The 17,010-nt window shown below is 34.5% G+C and overlaps 2 protein-coding genes across 6 annotated transcripts; one reads left to right on the top strand and one right to left on the bottom strand.

Moving 5' to 3' along the window:
* Positions 1-171: 171 nt before the first annotated feature.
* Positions 172-3,561, top strand: LOC107410853 (uncharacterized). Of its 5 annotated transcripts, none has more exons than XM_048478710.2 (12): positions 175-346; positions 476-562; positions 958-1,091; positions 1,185-1,243; positions 1,331-1,385; positions 1,476-1,505; positions 1,697-1,736; positions 1,810-1,853; positions 1,930-2,034; positions 2,347-2,394; positions 2,840-2,959; positions 3,271-3,561. In XM_048478710.2, exons 1-12 carry the CDS (start codon positions 298-300, stop codon positions 3,358-3,360), a joined length of 861 nt encoding a protein of 286 aa, XP_048334667.1. In that variant the 5' UTR covers positions 175-297; the 3' UTR covers positions 3,361-3,561. The 5 variants fall into 5 exon arrangements, with proteins under 5 accessions (XP_048334669.1, XP_048334667.1, XP_048334665.1 ...); XM_048478708.2 differs by having other exon boundaries at positions 1,455-1,505; XM_048478711.2 differs by having other exon boundaries at positions 176-346; positions 1,825-1,853.
* A 191-nt stretch (positions 3,562-3,752) lies between these two features.
* LOC107410852 (sucrose-phosphate synthase 4) lies at positions 3,753-10,548 on the bottom strand. Its single transcript, XM_016018335.4, has 14 exons — positions 10,040-10,548; positions 9,520-9,609; positions 8,298-8,530; positions 8,145-8,208; positions 7,823-8,022; positions 7,252-7,732; positions 7,024-7,155; positions 6,762-6,893; positions 6,472-6,648; positions 5,778-5,831; positions 5,573-5,635; positions 4,615-5,457; positions 4,394-4,521; positions 3,753-4,285 (listed from the first exon to the last, which is right to left on the bottom strand). Exons 1-14 carry the CDS (start codon positions 10,241-10,243, stop codon positions 4,009-4,011), a joined length of 3,078 nt encoding a protein of 1,025 aa, XP_015873821.2. The 5' UTR covers positions 10,244-10,548; the 3' UTR covers positions 3,753-4,008.
* Positions 10,549-17,010: the final 6,462 nt, after the last annotated feature.

The raw sequence follows: 17,010 nt of genomic DNA, 5'->3' as shown, positions 1-17,010 counted from the left end.
AACTTGGTACCTTGACCGTCTAAAACTAACAGAAAATGAAGCCCATTACTAGAAACTGACTGACTGATCCTTCTATATTGGGTTGGGTTACATGGGCCTATATTAAAGGCAGAAGGGCTTTATGGTAAATTTGTGTTGGAGGGACTGTATAAAGTAGTTTGGTTCAAAATCCACCCATCCATCCTACGAATTCTTTCCCTCCAAAAGCCTCTCTCGTCTCTGTTTGGCTCTCTTTCTGTTAATCAATTTCGCAGTGAATTCAGTTGAATCGGACTAATCGAAGACACGAGGAAGGAAATGGAGGACTACTTACAGTACATCAAGACCTTGCGATCTCAAATGAACGGTATCTCATCGTCTAATTCTCTATCTCGCCGTATGATTTGAATTTACTGGAATTTGAGGAATTTTATCTTTAATTTCCCCCCTTTTTTTTTTTTAATTCTATAAAATGTAAAAATAAAATAAAATGCAGATATGGAAGATCAGGTGACGAAGATCTCTGTCGAAGAGCAAACGCAACTGACCACCATTCAAACCTTCGGAAGCGACCTCAATTCTGGTTCTCCTTCCATTATGTTTCCTACTTTTTTTTTTTTTTTTGGAAACAAAATTTATTGTTTTTGCTTTCGCTATGTTTTTATTTTGATTTTGGAAATTCTTTTCTCTTTTTACGTATTTTGTTTCCTAAAATGCACGGACTATAAAGGATATATATAACTAGGTATCGTTTGGATTTTTCTCCTCCATATGGAAATTTTAGTGCTCTGATTAAATTTTCCGAGTAGCATTTTGATTTTTTTTTTTTTTTTTAAAAGTTTATAGTACTATCCAATGATAGATATTTATGATTTAGCATTATTTTTACTTTTTCCCTTTTTTTTTTTTTTTTTCCAATTTTATGAAAATTTGCCTTTTAATATCACCATTCTTAAACTATTCTAAACTGTTTTGCAGTAAGATCTGAAACAAAGCAACTCAAAGATGACGTTGAGCGGATAACGATGGCAAAAGGTCAGGTTTGCTCACAGATATTGGAAAAGCAGAGAAAATTGGCTTCCCTGGAGTCTGACGCATCTACCCTTGCCCAGGTAATCTCTCAGTGTGTAATTGTTAATCCATCTACCAATACAAAGTTGCTCTGATAATTATATTATGCTTTCTGAACTTTTTTAAACAAGTAGACTTTGGAGCTCATTCAACAAGAAAGAATAGCCTTATCTGCCAAGCTTACGGAGATGAGGTAATTAAACTCGCAAACTGAAATGACCAAAGTGCACACGAGATTGTAAAATGATACCGTTACCGTTGTAAATTTTTACCATTACAGTGCTTACTACATGAAGGTGGCAGAGCTTATGAATGGCAAATTACAGGAGCAACAGGTGTGATACCTGAAGTCTCTATATGTATTTTTACGCTTGATGTTCATTGACCTTAAAAATGTCGGTTAGGACTGGATCAATTCTCACAAGGCTACCAAAGAACTAGAAAAGCATGGAATGGTACATTCTCTGTATTTCCTTTTTACTTTCTTTCTTCAGGTTAACAGTGTGAAACAGCTTTCATTGTTTCATTGCTAGACAAAGTTCTTCATTATTATCTGTTTGGAATTTTTTCGTTTCTTTCGTTTGCTTAGCTATCTCGCAGTTGCATCACTTTCTTTGAATATAAATACGGATGAGATTCTATGCAGGAAATGGATGCAAATGATGAGCAAACAGCTGAAACAGGAGGTATGATTCTTAGACTTGTTAGCAAAGGTGAGAACTTCTGCTTTCCAAGACTCTCTTTCTAATTCTCATACAGGACTTCTCTTTGCAGGGAATTCTAGCCTTGATATAAAGAATCTGGTATAACACTTAATTAACTGATTCTTGAGATTTATTTTGCTGCACTATATCTTTTAATTTGTCTTTGGAATAGTAGGAGAACGACCCAAGGAAGGATCTAATGGCCAAGTTGGACTCTGCTAAAGCCAAGTTTGAAGAGATTTCAAAAATTAAATCCAAACTTGTGATGGAGAACACAGAGGTTGGCTATAAAATAAATTTACTATATGGTGATCTCTCCACTAGTTGGATGGAGTGTAATGGTTCTTTTTACATCAAAAAGACCAGATGCTGTTTCATCTTTCATGTTCAGAGATTACTTTCAGTTAAAAGAAAATGATGAGATTGTTAGCGTACCTTAGCTGATTCAGCTTGTGATCTTTTCAGCATTTTTTTCCCCTATAATGGAAAGATAACTATTTCCTACCAATATATTCATCCTCTTGCTCCTTGTTCTATTGATATAACCTCTTTTTTTTTTTCCCTTACCTTTATCATACCTGTGTTGTTTCAGATGAAGCAGGTACTTGAGAAAGTGAAGTGCAGAGAAAATGATTTCAAGGTCAGTTGTTTGCCCTGTACATATGAGGTGTATGTTATGTTGAGTGCCTTTTTCACTTTTGGGTGCTTGTCTTCTTGTTCATCCACTTTTGGTCAGATACTGTAGATGCCTGATACTCGGATCTATTATGATTCAGTACTATAATATACACTTTGAAGAGTTGAACCACCAGTTACTTTGTTTTTACACCAACTTGTGTTTTAATTCTGCTGGTGAGAGGAATGATTTGTTTTTACACCAACTTGTGTTTTAATTCTGCCAGTGAGAGGAATGAACTAATTCATATGGTTTAATGGAGACCTTGTCAAGTTGACAAGCTTCAATGTTTTCAATCAGCTTATTGAGAAGTGGCTTCTCATCCATGGTTGCTTTCTAAAGGAAATTGTACATTAGTCTTTCTGCACAATGTAGTAACTTTGTACTATCCCCTTTCATGGTTCTTTAGCCTGAACTAAGGACGATGGAGATAGAGAACTTGGAAAAGGAATACAATGCCCTTTTATCAGATAAAGCTAGAGAAACTGACTACTTCCAGTCTCTACAAAGCCAATTTGAGAAACTGAAGGTAAATAGAGTATTAAGCTTTTTTCTTAAATGCTCATAGCTGTTAGGAATATTTAATGATGAGTTGATCTTTTGATAAAAGAGACCGGTGAATATGGGCAATGTCGTTCACCGAGGTTGTAGCTAAAATAGATGGGTAAAGGTAGTTTGTCAAGCGCCATAGTGCAAAATTGATTGAAATTCCATGTTTGTGAATTCTGTTATTTGATATGATTCAAATTGTTAATTACACCCAAAGTTTAGCAAAAACTAACTGATGATTTTCTTCTTTATTCGGATCCTCTATTTCACTTAAGCCTCTGCTTTCTTCAGGGAATCTCTCACGTGGTTAAGTGTGCTTGCGGAGAGGAATATCAAGTGGGACTAGACCTTTGTGCACGACAAAATGAAACACATGCATGAAACTCGGGCAATACAGAAGTCTGGTGAATAAAATTAGCAAGACTAGAATGTTACGTGCTGTTGGTAAATCTGCAGAAAACTGGAACCGATAACCATACTAATATACAAGATGAGTATGATGTCAATACTGAAATACCTCTGATTTGTCTCTTTCTTTCTTTGTCATATCTGAGAAGATGTAGTCTCCCTTATAAAGTGATATATCTGCATGCTAAATCTCTCATTTTGTAATGAAATGTTAGATCTCCTTAAACATTAACTCCAGCCACCTATATAGTCCTCACACACTAATTAGCTCTCTTGGGTTTCAAGTCATAATCATGAAAATCTAATGATCAACGTTACATGATAATAAGGGCCATAGAAAGCCACATAACAAAACACATCTAGGGTGTGCTTCAAAGTCTAGTATATAGCATTTCTGCTACTGGATTTCTCATTGAATTATATAGGTCAAATCTGATGTCATTTGGACAAAGTGAAATTTTTACAAGTTTAGATGTATATTCTTGCACAAATTGAAATTACTAACAAAATGCTGATATGTATGTTCCATTATGTATGGTATTTCCATATTGCTTATGAGTTGTCGGGATTATATGCCTATAACTATATAAAATGAAATAAAAGAGAGGAATAGGAGGAAAATTAGGACTTCATCTCAACAGCTTCTAGGGCAGCTGAGATATCATGGGCTTCATAGCCATGTACTGAGGCAATGTTAGGGCTATCTTGTGGGAACACATCTTCTCTTTTGAAACCGTCCTTGCTGCGAAGTAGCTTCTCACTACCATACTCAACAGAGCCTCTTAAGATTAGGGTCTTGTGGAGGCCAGCCTGCAGGTCTTCATTATCTGTATCACCTCTTTCCCCCACAAACACAACCATTTTGGAGAGGTCAATTCCCCACCTCACAGAAAGATACCTACATAAAATGGAAAAAACCAAAACATGCTTCATCTAACATTCTGTTTGATAAAATTAAACAATGTTTATCAGTTGTAATATGATAGAAAGGAATGTGAGGCCTAACCTGAGCGCTTGTACTCTCGATGCAAATAGTGGAACAACATTTAACCTTGATGCTGCATGGGTGTAAACAAGGTTGCATCGGAAGCCTCTCATCCGCAGCCTTTGGCGGAGGTCATCTTTCCTTCGAGCCTGCCAATTTTACACATCAGAATCACTATTTCACTTGTTGCAGGATTCAACTTTCATACTATGAGTTTCTATTGAGAAAATGATAATTCTCACCTTGGCACCAGGTTTCACAGTATAAGAGTAGCACCTTGTACTGCTTGCTCCAAACTCCTCAATGTCATCCTCGGCTGCACCTTCTGCCCTGGCAAGCCTTGTCACCATGGACCTCACATTCTCACCTGGCCATCTGTATTCGATGTGTGATTCATAGTCTGCATCAAGTACCAAATCCCTCCACGGATAATAAATTTCGCTTCCACTTCTGCATGCCAAAGCATCGAGGTCTTCTATGTTTACTTGATAGCGTTTTAATGCTTCCACGGTCTCTTGCAAACTTGAACCAGTTAACAGCACAAAGCCTACACGGCCAACACCTAATGCCAAGCTGGCCGCTTTCATTACATTCGTTATAATTGCCTTGAAGGTTTCAGTAAAATCTCCGTTGCTGTCATAGCAATCCGTGGCTATAACAAATAACCTCTGCCTTCTACCAGGAAAGTAATTCGCAGCAGCATTGCCATTAGACGAAGCCTTTCTGGTTATGGCTTCAATAAGTTCTCTCTGCCTGGTTGCAGCATCAAGCTCTCCAGCATTAGACTTGACATCTCCATCCACCGAGAACCTTAAAGAAAGGTCTTCTACATCCTTCAAAGAGTCACTCAATGGTTCTTCAGGAATTGGCATGATCTCGAGACGGGTGGTGGGATGGCGGTTTCGGCAGTGTTCGACATGGGAGAGGTAGTTCTTGCAATGCTCTGTCCATGAGAAACGATGGATGTTCTTTAGGCCATTCTTTCGGCATTCAAACCACAGGTTTTTATCCGCAACAAGCTTTAGAAGTGCATCTTCTATGGCTTTCTGGTCATGCGGGTCGATGAGGAGGCCATTGTTCAGTGCCTGGTAGTATAGATCTAATTGCTTAGGTGTTCATAAAGAGTTTATAAATTCCTATATATAGATTTGGGATATTTACACCTCTATAGAGAATGAGAGATGTGTATATTACTCATACCTTAAGAATATCCACAGGCCCTCCATTTTTTGTGGCAACCACAGGCAAACCATAAGCAGCTGCCTGCAAGAAATAAACTTTTAAAGTTTATAATCGTTACTATATATAATGCCTCTTGAATGAAGTTCTCGAGTGTTAAAAAAACAATGCACTCGTTAGCCTTGGTAATTAGAGCTCTAAGTATGATAAATTCACGAATGTTTACCTCTATAATTGTGAGACCAAAAGGTTCCACGAGAGCTGGGTTGATGAAAACTCCCTTCAAGAGACAAATCCGCCATAAAAGTGTTACAAAATTTCAAACTTGCAAAGCAAAAAGCAACTGTAATAAAATAAATAAGAAAACAATTTAAAAAAATAAATTTAGTTGTCATTTGATTACATAATTGGTGTTCGAATAACTTTATAATTGTGATGTTTAACAAATTTTAACCACATTAATGAATTTTTGAAGTAAATAAATTACACACAATTTAAAAAAAAAAAAAAATACAAAAAATAGAATTGGGATGCATGGTCATGGTTGTAGTCGAATATCAAATTGGGGCGCATTTTTTACGTCGCATTTATGCGAGGCATGATAATCCTTCACCAAGAACCCCTTCCATGATCATAACTAGATATGGGCGATAGTGGGATTCATTTGAGCCCGTTACCAGAGAAAGGGACAAAGTTGGGACTCATTTGGGCCCGCCTACCAGATTCAAGGGCCGATTTGGGACTTATGTGAGCCTAAACTAAAACTCATTTTGGGCCAATAATGAGACTTATTTGGGCCTTAATGGAAACTAGTTACGAAATATTGGGGCCCATAGTTACAATATATTAGGGCCGATGTTGGGATTTAAAGTCCATAATGTCGTGGATTAGCTGAGCTGATTAATTAACAAAGAACGTACCTTGGTCTTGGCAGCAAGACGGTAAATGTCAGGTACTTCAGATTGCTTGTGATGCTTGGGATACGCAACTTGACCGTACAAATCATATCTATCGATGAGCTTCAAAACAGTCGTAAGGACGACGGAGCTGCTATTTGACATTTCTTCAATGTCATCCCTATTACCAAGTATCAATGTCTGCACCAACAACAAAAAAAGGGGATTTCGTTGAATGGACTATTACTGTAGAGCTTGTATTTCTTTGAGTGAGTGATGGGAAAATTTGAAATCAAAACGTAGATTTTTTTTACCAAGTTGGCAAGCTCCCGAAGGGCTTGGCACTCCCCAAAGGCCTTGAGCAATGTGGTAACGTTTTTCTTTGGATCAGGACGGGACAATGCAAGAATGGTGGGCTTGTGAGGATTAGTAAAAAATCGCATTATCTGCCATATATATTATAATAAGCAGTGAGCAAAATCAGTGTAGTAACTAAAACCAATTTGAACAATCAACATTCCAATTTATTCATGAGGAAACACTAAAAAAAAAAGGAACAGAGATTGTAATATTGACCTCAGACCATATGGGAGGAAGATGCCTTTTGTTTTGAGATCTGTCAGAGCCAATCAATGATTTCAGATCCCCATCTCCTTCGATTGTATCTTGGGTTGTAACATAGCTAAAGTCCATCCCTGGAGGTATCACCTAATACAAACCACATACTCAATTACTATAAAATTTTGGTCTTAGTAGAAGGAGAAACTAGAAGAAAGAGAATGGGATTATTGAATGAATTTATACCACCATCCTGGTCATGTATCGTCCAAGACAACTGACCCCTCTGCGTCTTCTAACCCTGAGCTTCCTCTCCAACTTGAGATCGAACCCATCATACAAACCCCATTGCTCTTCGATCTCTTGGCGAGTGCTGGTGACCACCATTTCAGAAGCATCCAGACCCAGTTCCTCACCTTCAATCCTCCTCATAATTTTGTAGGTGGCATTGATGTCCTCCCTAGAGAGCCTGCCCTGTTTGAGCAACTGCTCGAATTTGTTACGGCCCAAAGAATGGCCAGTGAGGACCATTGGGACATTCAAGGCACCGGATAAGTGTGCGGCAACCTCTCCAGCATCGGCGTAGTGGCCATGGATGACATAAGGCCATGTTGGTCTCCCACCATTCACTTGCTCACCAAGTGCTCTAGCCATGTTCACCACATGGCCTAGAGCGCCATCCACGAACTCTGGTATGTGAGGCCACAGTGACTCCTTCGGTACGTACCTATTCCAACAGTTCCACATATTTTATAACATTAAATCTCTCAAAATCAAAGAGAAAATTAGGATAAATAATTATGTGTAATTTAATTACTTATCGCGGGGCCCACAGGGTAGTCGGATGATGTAGGCCCCACAACTGCCTATGCCATCAGGTGGACACGTCAACATCTCAATGGGTTCACCGTAGCTACAGTCGACCTCCGGTGAGCTGATTTGTCTGGTTAGTAGGTCCACCCTATATACTCCCTTTGTGTTGGCCAAAGCACGTGCAAGTTCAACCACGTACTTCACCTGATCAAATATATATTACATCGTCTTCAGCCAGAGGACATCATAGTTAAAATTCAAAATCCACTAAAATTATACAGAGGCATATATATATATATATATACATATCATGTATGGTTAATTACCTGTCCACCTGTATCGGAATCTCTTCCTAGCTCCATATTGTCACCACGAACCAACCCATGCAAACTATAATATTTTAAGCATGAAACATTAATAAAATGGAAAATCTATTAAATTTATTTATATGAAATGGGAAATATAGAAAGCACGGTGACCTGATTAGGACAATGTAAAGGTGCTTAGACTTGTTGTCCTGCTCAGACCACATCTGCATATCAGAGTTGATTCTTGAAAAGCTATGATGATCTTTTGTGGATTCTAAAACACTGCCATCGCCTTTCTCTTTTTCTCCCTCCGACAGCTCGGACAGGTCGTCCGCCGCATCGTTACGGCCTTGTTCCCGTTCAATACGCCGCTTTGCAAGCTTTTGTGCATCATCCCATGCTATCTGCGTACATTATACATTTCTTCTCCAATTAATTTAGCTACTTCTATGTACATATATATGCCTCCGCATGTATCAATTAAATTTGCATGTATGTTGAAAAGAACATTAAAATTAAGAGAAAATAAGGAATTACAATTTGTTTTTTTTTTTTTTAGCTTTTAATAATTTATATTTTATATGCCAAATGAAAAATCTTTAAAATTTGTTGCCCCTGGTTATTGTCCAACAAAAGTTCGCTAAAATACTTGTCTTAGCCTTCAATTATATATTGTCGCTTAGATTCTGGTACAAAAAGAAAACGAAAAATTCATCATTTTGTTTCTATGAAAGGTTTAAATTCTTTAAAATGTTTATATATCTTGTATTGTTATATATATATATATATATATCTTTTTCTTCTATAATTTCAAATTTTCAAAATTTTAAAAAGTTAAATTCAAATCCCAACAACCCAAATTACCACCTATTTAAAAAAATTAAAACCTATAATTAGAAATTTAAGTTCAAACCCCTTATAAATGCTTTATAGAGAAGAAGAAATGTTAGACACAGCATTTCCTATTCTAATATAAAGAACCTTCGATGCGTATAATCCTCTCATCTGTTTCCTTAAATGATTGAGATGCTTTATACCGACAAGTTGTAGCTTTTTCTTACCTTTTTGTTTTGTTTTTTTTCGTCCACACATTTTACAAGTGTCACCAGTAAATTTCAGAAACACGACAAAACAACAAATAAAAATAAAAATAGCTTCCATCGAATCTTCACTTTTGTTTTATTGCTTTCAGTCATTTCAGTCTTGATGTCTCCCAGATATTAATCTAATTATTAATTTACAAAGAGACGGGCATTATTACTTTCTGCAACTTAAAATTCCATTAGTACTTCCTTAAATATTCGCAAGAGCAAGAGCAAGAAACATTAAGTAATAATTAAATAGTTAATCAAAGTTAATAAATTAGATTTTGCAGGACAGCAATTAATTGCACCTGTTTCTTTTTACGGGCGAGATGCCAAATGCGCCAGCACATATTCTCCAGCCTATTGCTGCGCTCACGGGTATTTCTGGTAGCTATTACCTGCACCATTCATGTATTTCATACATACTTTTTTCCTTTACTATATCAAATATATATATATATATATTCCTTTTTCCCCCAACTTGTGACTGGTAAGCCAGATTTAGTTTCATTGCCTAATTTCGTAATCATTTTGCAATTAAAAACACGAATTACAATAAGAATTAACCAATGTAAGTGCAAATATTGCCACACAAACATGGGATTGATGCTTTTCGCAGTATTCCTTCTCTTGGTGCATTAATCTAGCTAAAAACCAGAAAGGGAGTTCTAGAGGAATCGGGATTCTAAAAACAAGCAAATTAATTAAAAGAATTGGGATATTAAAACAAAAGTTTTGTAATGCATCACTTAATCAATGCTTCTATTTTACCACTAGGAGCCACTTTTTAACAAGAGCTAAACTAAAGAGGGAGAATTATAACAAAACCTTTATCCAAGTTCTGTGGAGGTCAGACTCATCAAAGCTATTGACTACTTCCTCCACAAAGTACTTGGTGGGGCTAAACAATTTCTCCTTCGCTTTCTCTTCAAACTTTGCAATTTTGGGCTTCCCATCATTCTTTTCCTTCATGCTATTTCCAACGTCCAAAATTGCTTCCAAGTAACCATTTAACCAATCGTTTCCTGCCATCTCTCTGCCACTACCTTCTGGTGGCTTTCAAGCTTTGTTGCTCTCAAATTTATAATCTGAATATTGGTTCCTACATACGTATATATATATATATATATAATAGACAAACTATGTATGTTATTGAATTTGTATGAATAAAAAGAGAGGGAGAGCAAGATTGTTTCAGAGGACTTAAGTTTGCAGTGTCTGAAACCAAGTTGGAGAAGGACCAGCATGGCTCCTTAAAAAGGCTTCGAATTTTAATTTGTATTTTTTTTTAAAAAGAAAAAAGAAAGAAAAGAAAGTGATCATGAATTTGTGAATTTGTCGACATGCATCGGGTGGCTTTGGTTCTCTCTCTTATATTCCTTTTTTAAGGCAAATAACCCAAACATCCTTATCCTTATTCTCCACCGAACACTCAAAATTTTAATTTCAAATTTTCCAAGGACAACACACTATTTTCTATTTAAATTACGCTTACGTGCCCCATCCGCTCAACAAAATCAGCATGGATCGGTTATATTCTATAATTTGAGAAATTGAAAATCAAAATATGAGTGAAAAAAAAAAAGTTATAATTCCATATGTTATATTTGTGTGCTACACAATTCAAGAGATTGTTTACTTTGCAAGATTGGAGGATTTTAATATATAATTTTATTTCTCTAACTTTTGGTCCACCGATAGTAGATCTTTGCTTTGATTAGATTTAAAAAAAGGGAAAAAGTGAATTGCAATATAAATTTCGTATAATTGTAAAACTCCACAAATTTAACAAAAATCCATATTTAATTTTAATATTGGTATTAAAAAAAAATCCTTTTAGCATTTTATTATACCAAAACGGTACTTGGCATCTCTTCCAATTCTCTTGTAAGAGATGCAAAGTTAATAGACTCAAATTAAGCACCAAAGTGGAAGAGAATTGGGTGTTGTTTGAGTTTCTGGTCCACAGACAATTGGAGGTGTTCACTACCAAAAGTGGCACAAGTTAAGCATGATCAACTTTGAAAAGGTAAAGATGGGGTGGCAGGGGATATGTATCAACATCAAGAGCCACCTTTCAAAAAAAAGAAAAAAGAAAAAATAGAGGAAGAAAACAGGGCCATGATGAAATAGAAGGAATAAAACTAATAATATTGAGAGTGGAAAATAGTAAGATAACACTGTCGCATGCTAGATTAGTAATAAAATATTTCCAATTAATTAGCAATACCTAATTAATATTCACATTCACTGTAATTTAATTAGATTATGAAAAAGGACGTTGCCTTATTCCCAAATGAAAGTTTAAAACTGCTATAAAGACACTTATTTTGATAGTGAAAGAAAGTATAATACCAGATACGAAGAAAATCCTCTAGTACATTCTCATTATATGCCACTTCGAATAATTCTATATATTGATTCCTCATCGAAAATGTTCCTTCCTCCCCCCCCCCCCAAAAAAAAAAAAAAATCCCTTAGTTTAAAAAGAATAATTTCCATTGCCATACTCTTAATGAAGTTAGGGAAATGATGTATGCTTTCCAAGGAAAATAGAAGTTGGAGGTGTCCGTTGCACTAAACTGCCCTGCCCATGCCAAGTTGAACCAAACAGAGTACATTTAATGGCATCAGATACCTTAAAGTAAACGGCACAACAAGCGGAATCAACTTGGATGACTTGGATAGGTTTAAAAACGTGAACACTTGCAAAAAGGGTCGTAATGAAGAAGAAAGAAGTAAAGAATCCTAAAAAGGGAGAGGGTGAAAAAAAAAAAAAAAGAAGACGAAAAAGAAAAAGAAAACAAAAAAACAAAAAAGAGGGAAATCAAAAAAGAAAATGAAAAAGGTATGTATGGGTCTGAAAAAGATGTGGTGAATGGAGACAAATGAGATTTGAGAACAATAATGAATATATTTGACATGTATATAGAATTACAATTATGGGGCTGATACCAAAGACAAAACCTTCCCAATTCGAAGAGTGGATATTTGAAGGAATATCTGGTGGTCTAGGAGGCTGTAACATTTCTGGCCATTCAACTCTTTTTCTTTCTTTTTATCTTCCTCCAAAACCTCCCAAACAAATATATGCCACTTGCTCTTTCTTCATACCACAGCCACTTAAACAAATTTTCAATATATATATATATATATATACATATATGTATGTATGTATGTATTTGTATTTGTTTCTTATAATAATTATAAAAGAGAAGGAAAAAGTGTTTTTTTTTTCTCTTTAGGTGCTCTATTGCCCATCTCCTCCTCATTTCGTCCAACTAATGGGAATTTTCTCAACGATAGCAATCACAGGAACTATCATGGTCACAGTGATTATTAAAACCTTATTTTTTATACATTCAGGGTCATATATCATGATGACGATATACCTCCATCTAGCCATTTCAAACTTTGCTATTAAAAAAGAAAAATCACAAGAATATCACTGAGCAGGCAAAAAGTGGCTAAATATTTGGTTCAAGGGCATTGCACTGGTCCTTTATATAAAAGGTATAATTTAACATGTCCTGCATGCTATGTATGTGTCTATCTACGCCAAAAAGAAACCTTTATCCAATTAAATAATTACTTCTCCACAGGCATAATATTTCTAGTTATTCATGCACAATCTATAATATAGTTTCAAAATAATTAAATTTCAAGCAAAAAATAAGCATTGAAAATCCGAAATTTAATACTCAGGCTAACACACACATTAAAAGGAAAAAAAAAAAAGTAAATAATGAAAATAATTGTTAGCAATAAAGGCAATAATATAGCAGTTCATGTATGTACAATAAACGCCTACTAGTAAAAGATTATAAATTTAGCTGGATGCTTGCTAGTGGGAGTTTAAAATTTCTATGAAGAGAAGCCTAAAAACAATCCAAGTCTTTTAAGAATGTTATATACTCTCCTTTGATACAGACTCTTACAAATCCGTATCGTGTACAGAACAATATGAAGTTTGAAATTGGAAATTTCAATATGCATACAGATATAAATAATTAAGATTATTTTTCAACCGAGGCTAGATATGAATATGATATCCTCCAATTATTATACTATAATAGTTAAAGGCCAATGCGATTAATTCAATTCGACAGGGAATCCTAAGTATATGTTTGGCAACAGAGTTGCAAGATACGTATTGGACTATCTGAAATCTCAATGGTATACAGTTCATTACATGTAGTAACTGTATTAAAATTGTCAAGAAAAGAGAAAAAATAAATAAATATTTAATCCAGCAATATATTAAGCTCTTGTTTGGCTATAAGCAAAATTTGATGGTTTTAAAAAAAACATACTCTAATGATGATCAAACAATGACTCTAATATTTCTCTAAATAAATTCATAAATAAGAAAGTAAAATGTTCAGCATCTCTGCTGAAATAATGATGATCATAATCGGATAATTAAAGGTGTAAAAGGTGTCTAGTTTGTTTGGTCATCTTCTTAATGTTTTATATTGACGACTCAAATTTGGGGTCATATACTTTAAAAATAAGTATTACCAGGTGCCACTTGCAGGTTTCGTTATTGCAGGAATTTGCTAACTATGGTGTCCCGTGCTGGTTTTGCTGCTTGTTCTAATCCATAATCAAAATTACACGCAGGCCGTCTCTGCAGAAGAAGAGTACATGTTTATAGCTCATGTTAGAACATGTACGTTCGTCGACTATGATTGAAATTTGATCAGAATCATATTATTGTATCATGGTTGGGTAGTTCATATGCATGCTCTCAATCGTTCCTTTTAAGTTTGTGATATTTATCTTTTTCTATTTCTTAATTGTGCATGGTATTTTTCATGTCATCTAGTGGTGTATCTTTCCGAATATATTAATTATATTAAATAGATATACCTTGACTATATAGTGTCATATATATTTATCTTCCTTTATAGTCTCAATTTCTCTTATTAATAACAATCTTGATGCATAATATGTTTGCATAATATTTTCCTACTGAGTTAAGATATAAGATTTTAATTTGTTGAAACACCAAGTATAATAAAAAGCCAAAAACATGTGTCTAGCTACAATTTCCATAGGAAAGGTACATATAACCAATTAAAACCATGCATTAGCGGTTTGTTTGTATAATCATACTCTTAACATTCGTATCTCTTCCAAATCTTGAGAATATCATATATGGACCACAATAAAAATAAAAGTAAAAATAAAAAATTCTGGAGAAATTGAATGGGGCCACTCCAACTAAACCATGCACACATTTCAAGGTTGGAGTAAAATTGTGACAAAATAATTTATTATGAAATTTGAATTTTGGTCTATTGGGTTCAATAACCAAAAAAATTGTATTTTTTTTTAATTTTTTTGGCTTGGTGAAGGTAATGAATATATAACAATAAACAAACAATATTTCATATTCATGAATTTATATGCATGAAGTTAATCTCTATGAGCCAATTAATCAGTACATCCATTCTCTTGTGATCGTGAATAGACCTGAATTTGAATTAAAAAAACAAGTATAATTCTTTCAGTCCATCACGTAGTACAATTATCTATAACATTATAAAGTAAAACATTTGTTAAAATGCTAAAACAATCCAAAATTATTACATATAGCAATGGGGCTTTTTTTTAGGGTTATTTTTAGCCTTAATTGGATTATTTATTTGAGATGGTTGGTATTTGTATGGGTAATATTAGAGTCGCTAACACATTTATCAAAATTAAGAAAATATTATGATATTTTTTGGGGAGTGAATTTTGGAGGAAGATTCTAAATGGTAGGTTCGTTAGGGGGAAAGAGAAAATAAGGGGGGGGGGGGGGGGGGGGGTTGGGGGGGGGGGAATTCAATTATTATATTATTTAATTTGGACAATATCCAAACCCATTAAATGCCATTTTAGGCCCATATTACAGGCATGGAACTCACGCTCTAGGAACTGCCATCTGGTTCTACTTTTATGGGCCGGCTATTTCATGCAGACAAAAGTTTTATTTAGGCGGAAAGTAATCTATTGAGAAATGATATCCCCGCAAGAACAAAAGTGAGACATAATATATAAATATTATTCATATGTTAGGTAATCAAGAGGGCTGTATTAATTATTAGTAACCAGGACATCTACCAATTCAATAAATTTAATACTAGATGTGACAATACATATATATATATCAATTCAATAAATTTAATACTAGATGTGAATATATATATATATATATATATATTTTTTTAAAAAGTTACTTTTGTCATTAAAAAAAAAAAAGAATTTCGAAGCCACTTTCAATCAGAAGAATTTTTCCAAAAAGAAAAAAAAAAAATTGGACTTCTGATTATTGGACTGTATAAAAATCAAGGAAAGGACTCATGGACTATATACAATTAAAAAGGGCAGTTTTAGTTTCCATTTTTTTTTTTTTTTTGGTTTTTAATACATTTCACCGCTTTTTTTCGGCTGCAAAAAAGATCATAACCGAGGATACAAATTGCAAAAAGGCCAGTTGTCCTAATCAAATCTAACTAAATCGGTCACATAAAATTACAATTTGGAAATAAAATAAAATAAAACTATTAATTAATTTTAAAGAATTCTGAATTAGCCTTTCAAGAGAAAATAATAACAAATATTTGAATTCTTACCTCTGAACCACTTGATGTGCCTTTCCTCGGCTGACGGTCCAATTATAAGACAATATTTTTGTTTTTAACCCTCTTTTTCCGTAAATCTTGTATATATTTAGATATGCACAATGTTATGTTTCATACTCAAATAAAATTAACTTAATTAGTAAACTCATTTATATTTATAATTGAGATATTATGAATTAGAAACATTAAAATAAAAAAGGAAAATATTATAAATAATCAATTAAATAAAATGCTATGTTTTACTCATCACATAGAATATAACTTGAAAATATCACTTAGAAATTCTAATGTTTTTTTCCTTATAGCTATAATTAAATTTCTGCTGTTGGGGAAAATGGCCCGCTCAAAGCCAAACACTTTTCTTTTTATTGGCGTTATCTTTTTTGTGCAGCTTGTTATCTCTTCCGATACATAGGTCAGGGCACAAGATAAAGCAGCGGTTCTTACAATCCGTTTCTTCAGCTCACCTAATTTAGTTATTAACCAATATGTTTAATATATATATAGATATAGATATAGATATATTAATTTGTTTCATCAGTCAAAATACCCAAAATGAAATTATGAAATATTGTTACTTTATCCAATGTGGAATTTTAATTATTAATTTATAAAAAATTTAAATTAATGTTCAAACAAATGAATTTGTACTTTGAACATTTTCTACAATTAATATATGGCATCCAAAAGAATCTTTGAATTGACTCACGCGAATCAATTTGTTTTGTGTAAAGGATGGGGTGAAAGAGGGGAGTGTGGAGGAGAGTATGCCTGGTTAAGGCATAAGCTGGATGTCCAGGGGAATGGGATCTCGTCGCTGCAGGTTGATGCCTGTGATGTGCCGCACTGTTTCTGGTACACACCCTGGTGGTTCCCATGCTCGCTCCGGCTCCGGCTCTACCTCCAGCTTCGTCTACGGCTCCCATTCTGGTTCTGGTTCTCGTATGACTCACCCATAATCACAATTTGGATATGATCTGAACTACGTTTCTTAAGAGTTTCTTCTTAAAGCTATAATAAATAGGAATGCATGCATGCTGATAGCTTCTTGAGTTATGCTAGTATATATGTAGGCGCATCTATCAATGCTATATTGTGACATGATTGGCCCTTGGGTGGTACGTATGCTCTCAAACTGCATTGATTTGAGTCTTTGTTTTATTTATC

This window comes from Ziziphus jujuba, chromosome 7 (assembly GCF_031755915.1).
Source record: "Ziziphus jujuba cultivar Dongzao chromosome 7, ASM3175591v1".
Classification (NCBI taxonomy): domain Eukaryota; kingdom Viridiplantae; phylum Streptophyta; class Magnoliopsida; order Rosales; family Rhamnaceae; genus Ziziphus; species Ziziphus jujuba.
The sequence above is the reverse complement of the archived record's forward strand: the minus strand, read 5'-3'. Positions and strand labels throughout refer to the sequence as shown.